The sequence below is a fragment of the Pongo abelii genome, chromosome 19 (assembly GCF_028885655.2).
Source record: "Pongo abelii isolate AG06213 chromosome 19, NHGRI_mPonAbe1-v2.0_pri, whole genome shotgun sequence".
Classification (NCBI taxonomy): domain Eukaryota; kingdom Metazoa; phylum Chordata; class Mammalia; order Primates; family Hominidae; genus Pongo; species Pongo abelii.
The window spans coordinates 90,585,260-90,603,458 of NC_072004.2; the positions used below are offsets into that span (position 1 = coordinate 90,585,260).

An 18,199-nucleotide genomic window follows, 5' to 3' on the forward strand; every position below is an offset into this window, starting at 1 on the left:
TGACTTGATGGTAGATTATATTGGTAGGTTGACAATCAGTATGGAAAAGAACAATCAACAAGTATTAGGATACTATCTCTAGTCCCAGTTTTATAGTTTTGTCACCGTCTATTTCACAACTTTTCTGGAACTTGGCTTTCTCATCTATAAGATGGCAGTGAGGCCGGGCGCAGTGGATCATACCTGTAATCCCAGCACTTTGGAAGGCCAAGGCGGGTGGATTAACTGAGGTCAGGAGTTTGAGACCAGCCTGGCCAACATGGTAAAGCCCTGTCTCTACTAAATATACCAAAAAACTAGCCAGGCGTGGTGGTGGGTGACTGTAATCTCAGCTACTCAGGAGGTTCAATTAAACCTGGCGGAGGTTGCAGTGAACTAACATCGTGCCACTGCACTCCAGCACTGAGCAACAAAGCCAGACACTGTCTCAAAACAAAAATGGCAATGAGATAATCTGTGATTATAAAATTGCCATCTTTTTTTTTTTTTGAGACAGTCTCGCTCTGCCCCCAGGCTGGAGTGCAGTGGCGCCATCTCGGCTCACTGCAAGCTCCGCCTCCCGGGTTCACGCCATTCTCCTGCCTCAGCCTCCCGAGTAGCTGGGACTACAGGCGTCCGACACCACGTCCGACTAATTTTTTTGTGCTTTTAGTACAGACGGGGTTTCACCATGTTACCCAGGATGGTCTCGATCTCCTGACCTCGTAATCCGCCCGCCTCGGCCTCCCAAAGTGCTAGGATTACAGGCTTGAGCCACCGCACCCAGCCTAAAACTGCCATCTTTCCCTAAATATTTGAATTTAAAAACTGTAGTGGTTGGCTGGGCGCGGTGGCTCACGCCTGTAATTCCAGCACTTTGGGAAGCCAAGGCAGGCGGATCACCAGGTCAGATTGAAACCATCCTGGCTAACACAGTGAAATCCTGCCTCTACTAAAAATATTAAAAAAGTAGCCGGGCGTGGTGGCGGGCGCCTGTAGTCCCAGCTACTGGGGAGGCTGAGGCAGGAGAATGGCATGAACCCGGGAGGTGGAGCTTGCCGTGAGCCAAGATCGCGCCACTGCACTCCAGCCTGGGCGACAGAGTAAGACTCCGTCTCAAAAAAAACAAAAAACAAAAACTGTAGTGGTTGGGCATGGGGTCTAACACCTGAAACCCCAACACTTTGGGAGGCCAAGACAAGGGATTGAGGCCAGAAGTTCAAGACCAAACTGGTCAACATGGTGAGACCCCACCTCTAATTTAAAAATAATAAAAATTTGGCCGGGCACAGTGGCTCAAGCCTGTAATCCCAGCACTTTGGGAGGCCAAGGCAGGCAGATCACCTGAGGTCGGGAGGTGGAGACCAGCCTGACCAACATAGAGAAACTCCTTCTCTACTAAAACTACAGAATTAGCCAGGCATGGTGGTACATGCCTGCAATCCCAGCTTTTCCGGAGGTTGAGGCAGGAAAATCAGTTGAATCCGGGAGGCGGAGGTTGCAGTGAGCTGAGATCATGCCATTGGTCTCCAGCCGGGGCAACAAGAGCAAAGCTCCGTCTCAAAAATAAACATTTTTAAAAAATTAAAAAGGGGCTGGGCATAGTGGCTCACGCCTGTAAACCCGGCACACTGGGAGGCTAAGGCAGATAGATCACTTAAGATCAGGGGTTTGAGCCCGGCCTGGACAATATGGCGAAACACTCTCTGTAAAAAATACAAAAATTAGTCGGCTGTGGTGGCATGCACCTGTGGCTCTAGCTACTCACGAGGCTGAGCAGGGAGGATCTCTTAAGACCTGGAAGTGGAGGTTGCAGTGAGCCGAGATCACACCACTGCACCACTCCAGACTAGGCAACAGAGGCATAACCTCTTTCAAAAAGACCTAAGACAGGAGGCTGAGGCAGGAGAATGGCGTGAACCCAGGAGGCGGAGCTTGCAGTGAGCCGAGATTGCGCCACTGCACTACAGCCTGGGCAACGGAGTGATGCTCCGTCTCAAAAAACCACCACCAAAAAAAAACCCCTAAGAAACAAAAATTAAAATAATAAACACTGTAGTGACCTGTATATTTAAGGTTCTGAGGATGGATATATATAGATATTTTCTGTCCCTCAATATTCTTGAATAGGCCAGGCGTGGTGGCTCACGTCGTAATCCCTGCACTTTCGGAGGCTGAGGTGGGTGGATCACCTGAGGTCAGGAGTTCGAGACCAGCCTGGCGTACATGATAAAACCCTGTCTCTACTAAAAATAGAAAAAAAAATTAGCTGGGCATGGTGGCATGCACCTATGACCCCCCCAGCTACTCAGGAGGCTGAGGCAGGAGAATCGCTTGAACCCGGGAGGCGGAGGTTGCAGTGAGCTGAAATTGCACCACTACACTCCAGCCTGGGCAGCAAGAGGCTGTCTCAAAAAAAAAAATCCTTGAATAAGAAACGAAAACTTTATTTTAGGTTAGGGAGTATTTACTTATATAAGTGCAGGCTAGAATGGTTCAGTGTTTTATCAGCAACAAAGGCAAAATCAGAACTTTCTCCTTGCCACATGTGCTACCCTATACCCTACGCTCTGTGCCTCACTTAATATACAGAAAATACCTGGAAATCCACAATACTATGGCCCAATTTTTCTGCTAGTATACTTGCATATTAACATGGGACCTAGAGAAACTTTTGGAACAAGGTGATATTTATAAAACTGTTATTCTTTGTTTGGCATCAGTATCAGTCTGTCAAAAACACCAAGTAGCTTTATTTCCTTCTTGAAATGTTACTTCTAAGCGGCCTATTTATGTGTTTTTTCTAAGCCTCAATTTTCTATTTAATATTTCTCAGAATAAAGAAAACAGCTCATTTTAAACAAGAAGTTTATTTAAACAACAAGACGCTTGACTTAAAGGGAAAACTATCTAGGATTCTTTTTTGTTTTAGAGTAATTTATCCCTACTTAAAGACAGATTGCCCTACATGTAACAGCTACGTACAAAAAAGTTATAAAATTGTCCTTGGTTTTACAATGATAAATGAAAAACATTAAAATTCTCCAATTGAACAAGGTATGCAAGGATTTTTATGTTGTTGTTTTTTTTTTTTTGTTAAAACAGTGAGAGCAAAATAACTTACTGGAATATAAAGATAAGAGCTGAATGAGCATGCCACTAATGGAGAAAGGGGGTATTTTCACAGAACCAGTATTTTTCCCCATCCCGTCTCCACTTGATGTCAATCAAAACATACCATTGGCTGTTTAGTTAAAAAAAAAAAAAATGCAATATGCTTGTGCACATATACCAGTTACTTTATGTACAATAAAGGAATGGGGAAGGGGGAAATGAAAGAATAGAGAAAACTATACGGTAGTAGTCAGGATGTGGTGGAACCAAATTGCAGTTTTCTAATTGAGAATGTAATCTTGGTCTTTAAAGAACAGAGTTCTGGAGTAAAGAAGCAGGTTCCCTTTTCAGTAGACACCTCCCGTCTGCTGTTGGAACACATCAATTGTATCTTCATCCTCCATTTCCAACTAGCATAAAAGAAAAAACAAATGTAAAAGCACTGATTAAGTTCTGAAAATTAATGATTTTCGGGTTTAAGTATGCTGAAAACATGTACATGTTCCACTAAGTTCCAAGTTTCATTATTTTAGATGTCTTATAGCTTAATGTATCAACACACTTGGTTTAAGTAATTCTTCACTTGGCTTCCTTTTTTATGATTATTAGATAAAACTTACTTGTTGTGGGTTTTTTTTTTTGAGACAGGATTTCTGTCACCCAGGCTGGAGTGCAGTGGCATGATCTCAGTTCACTGCAACGTCCACCCCTCAGGTTCAAGCAATTCTCCTGCCTCAGCCTCCCAAGTAGCTGAGATTACAGGCATCCGCCACCACACCCAGCTAATTTTTTTGTATTTTTAGTAGAGATGGGGTTTCGTCATGTTGCCCAGGCTGGTCTCAAACTCCTGAACTCAAGTGATCTGCCTGCCTCGGCCTCCCAAAGTGCTGGGATTATAGGCATGAGCCACTGCACCCAGCCAAAACTTAGTTTTTGAGTAAAAAGCAGAATATTAGCCAGGTGCGGTGGCTCATGCCTGTAATCCCAGTACTACTGGAGGCCAACAATGGAGGATTGTTTGAGCCCAGGAGACCTAGACCAGCCTGGGCAACATAGGGAGACAACATCTCTACAAAAAACAAAACAAACAAACAAAAAAAATTAGCCAGCCATGGTGACACATGTCCATACTCCCAGCTACTCAGGAAGCCGAGGTGGGAGGATCAATTGAGCCCATAAGATCAAGGCTGCAGTGAACCGGGACCACACCAGCTCACTCCAGCCTGAGCGACAAAGCAAAAGATCCTTTATCAAAAAAAAGAGAAAAAAAGCTGGGGCCACGCACAATGGCTCACTCCTGTAATCTGAACACTTTGGGAGGCTGAGGTGGGCGGATCACCTGAGGTCAGGAGTTCAAGACCAGCCTGGTCAACCTGGTGAAACCTCATCCCTATTAAAAAAAAATTTTTTTTTTTTTTTGAGACGGAGTCTCACTGTGTTGCCCAGGCTGGAGTCCAGTGGCAGGATCTCAGCTCACTGCAAGCTCCACCTCCTGGGTTCACGCCATTCTCCTGCCTCAGCCTCCCGAGTAGCTGGGACTACAGGTGCCAGCAACACCTGGCTAATTTTTTGTATTTTTAGTAGAGACGGGGTTTCACCGTGTTAGCCAGGATAGTCTAGATCTCCTGACCTCGTGATCCACCCTCCTCGGCCTCCCAAAGTGCTGGGATTACAGGTGTGAGCCACTGCACCCGGCCTAAAAATATTTTTAACATTAGCCAGGCATGGTGGCATGTGCCTGTAATCCCAGCTATTCGGGAGGCTGAGGCAGGAGAATCGCTTGAACCCAGGAAGCAGAGGTTGTGGTGAGCCAAGATTGTGCCACTGGACTCCAATATGGGTGGCAGAGCGAGATTTGGTCTCAAAAAAAAAAAAGGGGGGGGGGGCCGGGTGTGGCAGCTCACACCTGTAATCCCAACACTTTGGGAGGCCGAGGCAGGCAGATCACCTGAGGTCAGGAATTTGAGACCAGCCTGGCCAAAATGGTGAAACCCAGTCTCTACTAAAAATACAAAAAACAAAACAAAAAAAATTAGCTGGGCGTGGTGGCACACGCCTGCACGCCTGTAATCCCAGCTACTTGGGAGGCTGAGGCAGGAGAATCACTTGAGCCCAGGAGGTGGAGGTTGCAGTGAGCCAAGATCGTGCCATTGCATGTGACAAGAAACTGTCTCAAAAAAAATTAAATAAATGAAAGCTGAATATGTCTGTGTCGAGGGCCCACAGAAGGGTGATATGTTTAAAGAACCTCGCTGTACTGTTTAGCAAAGACTGAAAACAAATCTCAATAAAAACCCAAATGAGGCTGGGTGCCGGGGCTCAAGCCTATAATCCCAACACTTTGGGAGGCCAAGGTGGGCGGATCACCAGGTCAACAGGTCAAACCCATCCTGGCCAACATGGTGAAACCCCGTTTCTACCAAAAATACGAAAATTAGCTGGGTGTGGTTGCGCACGCCTGTAGTCCCAGCTACTCAGGAGGCTGAGGCAGGAGAACCACTTGAACCCGTGAAGTGGAGGTTACAGTGAGCTGTGATTGCCCCATAGCACTCCAGCCTGGCAACAGAGCAAGACTCTGTCTCCAAAAAAAAAAACAAAAAAAAAAAACACAAACAAAAAAAACCCAGGCCAGGCGTGGTGGCTCACAAGTCAGTCATTCGAGACCAGCCTGACCAACATAGTGAAACCCCGTCTCTACTAAAAATACAAAAAATTAGCTGGGCATGGGTGGCAGGCACCTGTAATCCCAGACACTCTGGAGGCTGAGGCAGGAGAATCGCTTGAACCTGGGAGGTGGAGGTTATAGTGAGCTGAGATCGTGCCACTGCACTCCAGCCTGGGTGACAGTGTAAGACTCCGTTTCTCAAAAAACAAAACAAAACAAAAAAAAAAACCCAAATTAATAAAACATAGTATGCTCAGATATTAAATACCATATAGCCGTTAAAAAAATAAGATTTTCATGTACGGAAATGAAAATATCTTTAAGATACAGTAGATACAATGTTAGGCTAAAAACACAATTTTAAAACTAAGCAGCAGTCAACTCTGGGTACACTGACTATATAAGTTAGCCATGCTCTGTAAGGGGCAGTTAAAAAAAAAAAAAAGTACACCCCAAGGAGCAAAGCAGCTTATTGTATGACTACATTTGTGTTTTTCTATTTTTTCTTGCGATGGAGTTTCGCTGTTGTTGCCCAGGGTGAAGCGCAATGGCGCGATCTCGGCTCACTGCAACCTCTGCCTCCCGGGTCAAGCAATTCTCCTGCCTCAGCCTCCAAAGTAGCTGGGATTACAGGCATGCGCCACCATGCCCAGCTAATTTTGTATTGACTCTGTCAATACAGAAAATAAATAAAAACAAGATAAACAAATAAAATAAAAACAAAATTAGCCAGGCATCGTGGTGGGCGCCTATAATGCCAGCTACTCAGGAAGCTGAGGCAGGAGAATCGCTTGAACCCAGGAAGCGGAGGTTGTAGTGAGCTGAGATCAAGCCACTGCACTCCAGTCTGGGAAACAGAGCAAAACTCCGTCTCGAAAAATAAAAAAATAAAAAAAAGCTGAGGAGGCGGGGGCAGGCAGGAGGCCTGCTAAGATGTTTTAATTTATCACTATCCTGCTATCTAACAAATATTGGGAGAATAATTCTAAAACGAATCAATTCCAAATTCTTCAAAATGAAGTAAAATGAATTGCAAATTCAACCTGAAGATTTTAAAATGCCTCAAGGTCACAGATCCAAACAAATAACTCCTTGTTTAATATTTGTAACTACTATAGCAGATAATCCCATTTTAGTGGTGGGTAAGGAGGGCTTAAAGACAGGAAATACATTCTAATAACTGAGAGTATAGCACAATGGATACTTTTTACTATTTCTTTTAAAACCAAACAAGCCTGTCATCTATCTACTAAAACAAAATAATCCAAATGTGAAGTTTTACAGTGAAACTGTAAATACCTTTAAAAAATGAGGTTCCTGTCCCAGCCTCATTTATCAATAGAATTTAGCTCCTCCTTGTGGCTACATACCATAATTGCGTTTTTTGTTTTGTTTTGTTTTGTTTTTTGACAGGGTTTCACTCTTTCACCCAGGCTAGAGTGAAGTGGCATGACCTCCGGCTCACTGCAACCTCTACTGTCTGTCTCCGACACCTTTCCCCGCCCAGATTCCCCTGGCTCAACCTCCTGAGTAGCTGGGATGGGACTACAGGTGAGCATCACCATGCGCGGCTAATTTCTGTATTTTTAGTAGAGATGGGGTAGTTTCGCCACATTGGCCAGGCTGGTCTTGAACTGCTGACCTCAGGTGATCAACTCGCCTCGGCCTCCCAAAGTGCTAGGATTACAGTCGTGAGCTACTGTACCCAGACATTTTTTTTTTTTTTTTGAGACAGGGGCTGTTACCCAGGCTGGAGTGCAGTGGCACCATCTCTGCTGACTTCAATCTCCACCTCTCGGGTTCAGGTGATTCTCCCGCCTCAGCCTCCTGAGTAGCTGGGACTACAGGCGTGCACCATCATGCCTGGCTAATTTTTTTTTCTTTTTTTGAGTTTTGCTCGTTATCCATGCTGGAGTGCAATGGCGTGATCTCCGGCTCATTGCAACCTCTGCCTCCTGGGTTCAAGCGATTCTCCTGCCTCAGCCTCCCGAGCAGCTGGGATTACAGGCCACCACATCCAGCTAATTTTGTATTTTTAGTAGAGACGGGGTTTCTCCATGTTGGTCAGGGTGGTCTCAAACTCCCAACCTCAGATGATCCGCCCGCCTCGGCCTCCCAAAGTGCTGGGATCACAGGCGTGAGCCACCGCGCCCCGTGATGCCTGGCTAATTTTTGTACTTTTTGGCAGACACAGGGTTTCACCATATTGTCCAGGCTGGTCTCAAACTCCTGACCTCAAGCAATCTGCCTGCCTCAGCCTCCCAAAGTGCTAGGATGACAGGTGTGAGCAAGTGCACCCGGCCCGTAATTCCTTTTGAGAGACTGTCACCAGTTGAAATGTCTTCAAAATATTCTTCTTTTCAGTACAACTCAGGGGCTTTTCCAATTTTCAAAGATTATCAACAAAACTATAATCTGGATCTGCTGCTTCATGCCACATTTATCACTTTCTAGTTTTTACTGGGTGATAAAGTTGAAATTCAAAAGTACATGGGATCCAATTTAAATTTCTACTATCACAACATTGTAAAATATGTTTCAGAAAGTGTAAGTCTTCTATTTTTGAGACAGTTTTGCTCTGTCGCCCAGGCTGGAGTGCAGTAGTATGATCATAACTCACTGCGGCCTGAAACTCCTGGCCTCAAGCACCCCTCCCACTAAACTTCCCAAGTAGCTGGGACTACAGACACATACTACCATGCCCAGCTCTTTTTCTTTCCTGTAGAGACCAGGTCTTGCTATGTTGCCCGGACTGGTCTTAAACTCCTGGCCTCAAGCAACCCTCCTGCCTGTGTCAGTTTCCTAAAGTGCTAGGACTACAGGTGTGAGCCGCCAAGTCAGGACAAGACTGGAAGTCTTTTTTTTTTTTTTTTTTTTGAGAGAGGGCCTCACTTTGTCACCCAGGCTGGAGTGCAGTGGCGCCATCTTGGTTGACTACAGCCTCCACTTCCTGGGCTCAAGCAATCCTTCCACCTCACCCTAAGAAGTAGCTGGTACTACAGGCACATACCACTACTCCCTGGCTAATTTTTGTATTTTTTTGTAAAGAGAGGGTTTTGCCATGTTGCCCAGGCTGGTTTTGAAATCCTGGACTCAAGCACTCCACCCGCCTTGGCGTCACAGTGCTGGCATTACAAGCACTTTGTAATCTTGAAAATGGCTCTCATGAGCCACCTTGCTAGACCAAAACTGGAAGTATTTAATGGAACTTTGAGAGGGTAAAAAGAAACAGAGCTTCTGCCACAGAAGACAATCAAGCTGATCCTACAGAAAGTGACAGACAAAATGAAGTGGTACGTAAAGAGCTAAAGGATCAGAGAGCATCACGTTTTGTAGTAAGGGTTTGGAAAATCTCCTATTATCAGGGGCTTTCCCTGTCAAACAAAGCTATGGGACGTGGCAGTTACAGCCATTAGTTCCTTTTCGTTCATGAAGACACGTAAAAGAGAATTTCAATTCAGCATGTAGAACTAAAATGGTGAGGATCTGGCTGGGTGCGGTGGCTCACACCTGTCAATCCCAACACTTTGGGAGGCCAAGGCGGGCGCGGATCACTTGTGGTCAGCAGTTCAAGACCAGCCTGGCCAACATGGTGAAACCCCATCCCTACCAAAAATACAAAAATTAGCCAGGCATGGTGGTGCATGCCTGTAATCCCAGCTATTCTGGGAGGCTGAGGCAGGAGAATTGCTTAAGCATGGCAGGCGAGGGCTGCAGTGACCCAAGATCGTGCCACTGTACTCAAGCCTGGGCGATGGAGTGAGATTCCGTCACAAAAAACAAACACAAACCACTGGTGGGGTTGGGCACATTGATTCATGCCTATAATCCCATCACTTTGGGAGGCCAAGACTGCAGTGAGCTATAATGAGGCCACTACACTTCAACCCAGGCAACAGAGAGGCCCTGTCCCTAAAAAAATAATTAAAATGAAAATTAAAAATAAATGAGTAAAAACCATTGGCATTTCCTGAGCCTATTCCTATTTTCCTTTCTGTTCCCCTTTGGTCATACTTCCCAAAGCTCTGAACTCTACAAGAACTATACTCCAGTGTCTAAACGTTCAAATTCATAAACATAGCTGTTCAAAAAATTACAAATAGTAATTTTTCTAATTAGGAGAGTTTTTTTACCTGTGCAGGTGTGTCTGTTTCATTGATTGGTTGCCCGTCGAATCGGAATCTGATCTGCCTCATTGACAATCCCTGAACGAGAATTTAAAAGCAATAAACAGCATTAAGAGAAACAGAATTCGATTTAGATAAAACTACATGCATATTTAGCCATGAATATATTAAAGAAATACCTAAATAAACAATTGCCAACATGTTAACATACCCTATAGGTAAAAAGATTGATTCTCATTTTCTTTTGAGACAGTTTTGCTCTGTTGTCAAGGCTGAAGTGCAGTGGCGTGATCTCAGCTCAAGGAAACCTACACCTCCTGGTTCAACCGATTCTTCTGCCTTAGCCTCCCAAGAGTAGCTGGGACTACGGTCCCCCACCACAACAACCGGCTAATTTTTGTAGTTTTAGTAGAGACTGGGTTTCATCATGTTGGCCAGGTTGGTCTCGAACTCCTAACCTCAGGTGCTCCATCCGCCTCAGCCTCCCAAAGTGCTGGGATTATAGAAGTGAGTCACGGTGCCCAGCCTCTCATTTTCAGTGAACAGTAAGATGTAGTATTTTTTTTCTTTTTTGAGACAAGAGTCTCGCTCTGTCACTCAGGCTGGAGGGCAGTGGTGCGATCTCGGCTCACTGCAACCTCCGCCTTTTGGGTTCAAGCAATTTTCCTGCCTCAGCCTCCTGATTAGCTGGGACTAGGCAGGCGCCACCACGCCTGGCTAATTTTTGTATTTTTTAGTAGAAACAGGGTTTCGCCATGTTGGCCAGGCTGGTCTCGAACTCCTGACCTCAGGTGATCTGACCACCTCAGCCTCCCAAAGTGCTGGGATTACAGGCATAACGCACTGTGCCCGGCCTGTTTGTTGTTGTTTTTGTTTGTTTGTTTTTTAAGACAGTTTTGCTATGTCGCCCAGGCTGGAGTGCAGTGGTGCGATCTTGGCTCGCTGCAACCTCCGCCTCCTGGGTTCAAGTGATTCTCCTGCCTCAGCCTCCCGAGTAGCTGGGATTACCGGCGCTCGCCAACATGCCCAGCTAATTTTTGTGTTTTTAGTAGACACGGGGTTTCACCATGTTGGCCAGACTGATCTCGAACTCCTGACCTCAAATGATCCACTCACCTCAGCCTCCCAAAATGCTGGGATTACAGATGTGAGCCACTCCGCCCAGCCAGTAAGTCATTCTTTTAAAAAGCTTTACTGCTTTTCAGACACAGCTACTATAATGTTAAATAGAACATACCTTGAGACAAATATGCATTTAAATAAGTTAGACAAGGAAATGAAATTTTTTTTTTTAAATGGAGTCTCGCTCTGTCGCCCAGGCTGGAGTGAGTGGCACGATCTCTGCTCAACGCAACCTCCACCACCGGAGTTCAAGTGACTTTCCTGCCTCAGCCTCCTGAGTAGCTGGGACTACAGGTTCATGCCACCATGCTGGGCTAATTTTTTGTATTTTAGTAGAGATGGGGTTTCACCGTGTTAGCCAGGATGGTCTCAATTTCCTGACCTCGTGATCCGCCCGGCCAGCCGCTGACAAGAAATTTAAAGGAAAAAAAATGCCCATTTAAAGACTCCAGTCTGAGCTCGGGGGCTCACGCTGTAATTCCAACACTTTAGGAGGCCAAGGCAGATCATCTGAGGTCTGAAGTTCAAGACCAGCCTGGCCAACATGGTGAAACCCCGCCTCTACTAAAAATACAAAAATTAGCCGGGTGTGGTGGCATGCGCCTGTAATCCCAGCTATTGGGGAGGCTGAGGCAGGAGGATCGCTTGAACCTGGGAGGTGGAGTTTGCAGTGAGCCGAGATCGTGCCCTAGCACTCCAGCCTGGGCAACAGACCAGATTCAGTCTCAAAAACAACAACAACAAAACCGACCTAAAATGCCCCAACCTACACCCTTGAACTTCCTGGAATAGCTTTAAAAAAGCACCTGCTTTTTAATTTCTTTTAATACTTACCCAAATCTGTAATTACTTACCGTCTTACTAAAAAACACACTTCAGGAGGTATAGGAACCTAGACTGTTTTAGTTACACAGTCTATCCCTTGCACATAGTAGGTGCTGCTCAGTAAGTATCAGTGGAATAAAAGGGATGAAAAACAGTATATAACCATCATCTACCTAAAAACGAAGGCCAAGTGTTGTGGCTCACGCCTGTAATCCTAGCACCTTGGGAGACTGAGGTGGAAGATCACCTGAGGTCAGGAGTTCGAGACCAGCCTGTCCAACATGGTGAAACCCCGTCTCTACTAAAAATACAAAAATTGGCTGAGCACAATAGCACACGCCTGTAGTCCCAGCTACTCCAGACGGAGGTTGAGGGGGGAAAATTGCATGAACCCGGGAGGTGGAGGTTGCAATGAGCCGAGATCGTGCCATTGCCTGGGTGACAGAGCGAGACTCTGTCTCAATAAATAAATAAATAAATAAATAAAAATACAAAAAATTAGCTGGGCAAGGTGGCAGGCTGTAATCCCAGTTATTCAAGAGGCTGAGGCAGGAGAATTGCTTGAATCCAGGAGCAGAGATTGCAGTGAGCTGAGGTCATGCCACTGCACTCCAGCCTGGCCAACAGAGCAAGACTCCATCTCAAAAAAAAGAAATTAAAAAATTTGCATGGTGGCCAGGTGCAGTGGCTCCACCTATAATCCCAACATTTTGGAAGGCCAAAGCAGGTGGATCACCTGAGGTCAGGAGTTTGAGACCAGCCAACCTGATCAACATGGTGAAGCCCCGTCTCTACTAAAAATACAAAATTAGCCAGGCGTGGTGGTGCATGCCTGTAATCCCAGCTACTTGTGAGGCTGAGGCAGGAGAATCACTGGAACCTGGGAGGCGGAGGTTCCAGTAAGCCTAGATTGCGCCATTGCATTCAGCCTCAGCAACAAGAGGGAAACTCCATCTTAAAAAAAAAAAAAAAAGAAAGAAAGAAAAGAAAAGCCAGGTGTAGTGCATCATGCCTGTAATCCCAGCACTTTGGGAGGCCGAGGCGGCGAGGTGGGTGGGTCACCTGAGCTCAGGAGTTCGAGATCAGCCTGGCCAACATGGTAAAACCCCGTTTCTACGAAAAATACAAAAATTAGCCGAGTGTGGTGGTAGGTGCCTATAATCCCACCTACTCAGGAGGCTGAGGCAGGAGACTTGCTTGAACCCGGGAGGTGGAGGTTGCAGTGAGCTGAGATTGTCACTACACTCCAGTCTGACTGACAGAGTGAGACTCCGTCTCAAAAAAAAAAAAGAATCGCCCAGTGGCACAAGCCTATAGTCCCAACTACCTGGGAGCCTGAGGTGGGAGGATTGCTTGAGCCTGGGAGGCAGAAGATGCAGTGAGCCATGATCATAATCCTGCCACTGCACTTCAGCATGGGCAACAGGGCAAAACCCTGTCTCAAAAAAAAAAAAAAAAAAAGGCAAAATTTTGCAATTGCAAAAAGTTAAATAAGATATGCATAAGAATAGTGTTCAAGGCCAGGCACTGGTGGCTCACGCCTATAATCCCAGCACTTTGGGAGGCCAAAGCAGGCGGATCATGAGGTCAAGAGATCGAGATCATCCTGGCCAATACTGTGAAACTCCGTCTCTACAAAAAATACAAAAATTAGCTGGGCGCGGTGGCACGCACCTGTAGTCCCAGCTACTCGAGAGGCTGAGGCAGGAGAATCGCTTGAACCCAGGAGGCAGAGGTTGCAGTGAGCCGAGATGGTGCCACTGCACTCCAGCCTGGGCAACAGTGCGAGACTCTCTCAAAAAAAAAAAAAAAAAAAAAAAAAGAATACTGTTCAAAACCACCAAACTGAAGTATGATTCTGTTTGTTTGTGGTTTTGAGACAGGGTCTCATTCTGTCACCCATACTGGAGTGCAGCAATGAGATCATGGCTCATTGTAGCCTAGACCTGCCAAGCTCAAGCGATCCTCCCACCTCTGTCACTGAAATAGCCTGGACTACAGGTATGTGCCACCACAACCACCTAATTTTTTTTTAAGAGATGAGGTCTGGGCCAGGCGCAGTGGCTCATGCCTGTAATCCCAGCACTTTGGGAGGCTGAGGCGGGTTGATCACGAGGTCAGCAGTTCAAGACCAGCCTGACCAACATGGTGAAACACCATCTCTACTAAAAATACAAAAAAAAAAAAAAGAATAGCTGGACACAGTGGCGGGTGCCTGTAATCCCAGCGACTTGGGAGGTTAAGGCAGGACAATCGCTTAAAACTGAAGGCGGAGGATGCAGTCAGCCGAGATTGCGCCACCGCACTCTAGCCTGGGCAATAAGAGCAAAACTCCACCTCAAAACAAAACAAAACAAAGAGATGAGGTCTTACTATGTTGTCCAGACTGGTCTTCCAGCCTTGGCCTCCCAAAGTACTGGATTACCACGCCCAGCCTATGATTTTCTATTTTGTATGCAGTTTTGCTAAAGAAGTTCTCCAAAAGGATTACCTTTTAAAATTCCCCTGTATCCTGAAGGGGCACTAGTGTTCAAATAGAGAAGATGCCAGTGTATAAATTATTTAACACAATTCATAAGTTCATGTAGGGTGATTTCAGCAAAATTCTTCAAATAAGAGTATATGGTTATCTTGCCGGGCACAGTGGCTCACGCCTGTAATCCCAGCACTTTGGGAGGCCGAGGCAGGTAGATCACCTGAGATCAGGAGTTCAAGACCAGTCTGACCAACATGGTGAAACCCCATCTCACTGACAATACAAAAATTAGCCGGGTGTGGTGGCTGGATTTTTAGTAGAAATGGGATTTTGCCACGGTGGCCAGGCTGATCTCAAGTGCCACCTGCCTCAGTCTCCCAAAGTGCTGGGATTACAGATATGAGCCACTGCACCAGGCCTAAAGGAAGTTTTTATCTTCACTGATCTTTCAAGTATAAACTCAAACTCAATTTCCCAACTTACACAGGTTTAAGCCTTATTCTATTTTGAGCCTATTTAGAACAATCTGAAGGGGCCAGGCACGGTGGCCCACGCCTGTAATCCCAGCACTCTAAGAGGCCAAGGTGGGCGGATCACTTGAGGTCAGGAGTTGAGGTCAGGTCTACTAAAAATACAAAATTAGCCGGGCGTGGTGGCGCACGCCTGAAATCCCAGCTACTCAGGAGGCTGAGGCATAAGAATAGCCTCAACTCAGGAGGCAGAGGTTGCAGCGAGCCGAGATTGCACCACTGCACTCCAGCCTGGGCAACAGAGCAAGACTCCGTCAAAAACAAAAACAAACAAAAATAAAACACAATTTACAAGGTAGATAAGTTCTAGCTTAAAAAAAACTAGAGTGAGACTCCCATCTCAAAAAAAAAAAAAAAAAGACTTCTTGGTTTGGCGCAGTGGCTCATGCTTGTAATCCCAGCACTTTGGAAGGCTGAGGCGGGCGGATCACCTGAGGTCAGGAGTTTTGAGACCAGCCTAGCCAATATGGTGAAACCCCATCTCTACTAAAAATACAAAAAAAATTGGCCAGGCCTGGTAGCGGGCACCTGTAATCCCAGCTACTCGAGAGACTGAGGCAGGAAAATCGCTTGAAGTGGAGGTTGCAGTGAGCTGAGCTCACGCCACTGTACTTCAGCTTGGGCAACAAGAATGGAACTCCATCTCAAAAAAATAAAATAAAATAATAAAAGACTGATAAGTAATTTTACCAAGCTCACTCTTATTTTCTTATAAACATAAAAGTACATTTCCCTGGTAAAAAAAAAAAAAAATTATTGTAAATATAATTTGATGGATTTCTGGCACAGGACTGGAACCACATATACTACTAACCAAATCATCCTAAGGGTTTTCATGAGCTATCAATATACTAAGTGCACGATAAAACTGACGTGCCAAGTGCATATTCATCCCATCAAAAAGTCATTGTAATATGCTAGTCTAGTTTTTGTTCCCATGAAAATAAGATTTTTAAAAATAGTTTTATTCAGTGGAAGTACACATATGAATTCCTCACCTGTCGTTCACAATAGGCTTTCATTAGTTTACTAAGTGGTGTATGCCTCTTAATCTTAAACTGCACCACAGAACCATCCTGCCCCGCCACCTTCAAATTAATATGATCGTTGTTCTCAGTCTTGACTCCTTCCTGTTAAAAGAAAAATAAAAGTATAATTTGGGAAATGTGATCAACAAACACGTTTTATAAAGCAGCAGCAGCCCTAGTTGCTTCAAAAATCAACAGGTTTCTCATACTGTATGCTAAAACGGCATACGGCTGCTTTCAGCTGCTGAAATCAATGTGAAAGAGGAGAAATCCTGCAGCAACAGTATTAGATAGCTGTCAGATACGGAAAAGCCTACATGCAATACTATCAGTAGCAACAATATATGTTTAAAGTTGGGTCCTATTCAGTGTATTGCAACGTTCTCTTGAAGCTAAACTTTCTAAAATGGCATATATCACTCCCAAAATACTTTACCCCCCAAAAAAGTTAAAAATAGAGTCCCTTCTCTTTTCTAAGCACTTTAAGTACAACTGCAAGAAACAAAACAATAAATCTACAGCCTGCCATTCAAAACTCATTACCGTTGTCGTTAAAAAGTTACCAAACTCAGTTTAATAACCTAAATCCAATCTCCATTAAAGGAAATACACAAACAAAAAAAAAAAACAATCGAAGAATATCCCGATTCCCTCCGGAACAGCGCTAATACTCAAGACCACAGTTAACGTTCTCCTCTATTAGCAGCTTCATTTTTATTTTCGGTTAAGAGCACTTATTCTCCCCTCCCCTTTGTTGTCATGGGTCAAATACACAGTTTTATCCTAAGTGTTTCTTGTAGATTTCGATCCAACCTAAAGTTGTCCAAAATCGAGTGTAGAAGCAATTCTGTAGCCCTAAAACGCTCCAGAAAGTAAAGGCGCGGGAGGCGGGGGGTGTCACCAAACTAAAAGCAGCAAGTCCCGTGTGCCCCGATGATGGGTGTCCCCAAGTCCTCCCGGGAAGTCTCCGGGTGCCTCAAAAGCCGCGTTCAAAAGTTAAGCCGCACAAAGTCTCTCTGCTCGTACCTGTGCCTCCAACTTCATGAAACCACATGGTGTTCGCGGATTAGGGGTTCGTTGGCACCCAGGGAAAAGCCACTGCCCCTCCCCCTTCGGGCCCCTGAGGCCATTAAAGTGGGAAATACTCCACGGGAATCCCCCTACCCCCAGGCCCAGGACGGCGGCCCGCGGGCATCCAGGTTCCTGCCCATCAAGCAGCCCATTGATTCGCCCAGAACCCTCGCCCCGCCGCCGCGGCCCCAGGTAGGGGTCCCCAGATGCCCGCGGTTCCTACCCCTGAGAGGTGAAGCCCGAGCCCAGAGGACTCCCCGCCGCCTCGGAGACTGCAACATCCGACGCGGGGTCGACGGAGGGTGGAGACCCCGCGCGCCCTAACGCCCCTCCTCACGCGCGCCGGCCGGCTGGGCCAAGAATCCCCGTTCGGGGCTGGTGGGTCCGCGGGCGTCCGCGATCTGCCCGCCCAACTCGCGCCCGGCGCGCACTCGGAGGCCGCCGGGGGCGGGAGAGAGCGGCGGGGCCTCCTTCGGCGCGGGAGGGAGGAAGAGAGGGAGGGAGGAAAATGGCGCGGAGCGCCCGGGCCTGAGCCGCGGCCGGCCCCGTGGGGGGCCCGGGAAAGCGCTGGGAGCCAGCGGCGGGCTCTGGCCGGACCCCGGCCCGCGCCATGACCCCGACCGCGCGGCGAGGCGAAGGGGCCGGAGGCGAGCTCACCTTGGGCTTTTCGTCGGCCATGGCGAGCGCCGGAGTCTCCTCAGCTGCCGCTTCACAAAAGAGGTACCAGGTCCGCACCAAACGAGCACACAAGCAGCACCAGGAGCGGCAGAAGAAGGAGGCGGCAGCGGTGGACGAGGGGAGAGGGTGCGCGCACGTCGTGCGCTCCCTCCCCCTACCCTGCGTGCGCGAGCACGAGCAGCCGAGGCCTCCCATTGGCTGGCGCCTCGCGGGAGCGCGCAACGCTTACATAACCACCCCCACCCCCCGCCCCGCGCCACCACGTCCTGGGCCAGGCGCCCGCCCGGCCGGCGGGAAGAGGCGCGGACACGCGCACCCGGCCCTCCGCGGGGGCGCGCCTGGCTCTGGGCGGGGCTGTATTGTCCTCCTTCGTGGTGGAGCATAATCAAAATGGCTTCCAGCTGGTCCTCGGTGGGAACGATGAGGCTCGAGGCTTTAGACGTAAGCCATAGGCCAGGGAAGGCAGACTGACTAGAGGAGGAAGGGGATTCCTAAATCAAAGCCCCAGCATGAGGTTCTGGAAAAATCTCTCATTCAGTGGACCAGCAGCCCTCCCAAGGTTACTTCCTCTCAGTCAGTCTCAA

The 18,199-nt window shown here is 47.0% G+C and overlaps 1 protein-coding gene across 1 annotated transcript; it reads right to left on the reverse strand.

Annotated features, from left to right (window-relative positions):
* Positions 1 to 2,830: 2,830 nt before the first annotated feature.
* On the reverse strand, positions 2,831 to 17,921 carry SUMO2 (small ubiquitin like modifier 2). The gene is made up of 4 exons (XM_002827821.6): positions 17,595 to 17,921; positions 15,837 to 15,968; positions 9,892 to 9,963; positions 2,831 to 3,503 (listed from the first exon to the last, which is right to left on the reverse strand). The coding sequence occupies exons 1-4, from the start codon at positions 17,808 to 17,810 to the stop codon at positions 3,441 to 3,443; spliced, it is 483 nt and encodes a 160-aa protein (XP_002827867.2). The 5' UTR covers positions 17,811 to 17,921; the 3' UTR covers positions 2,831 to 3,440.
* Between the last annotated feature and the right edge of the window lie 278 nt (positions 17,922 to 18,199).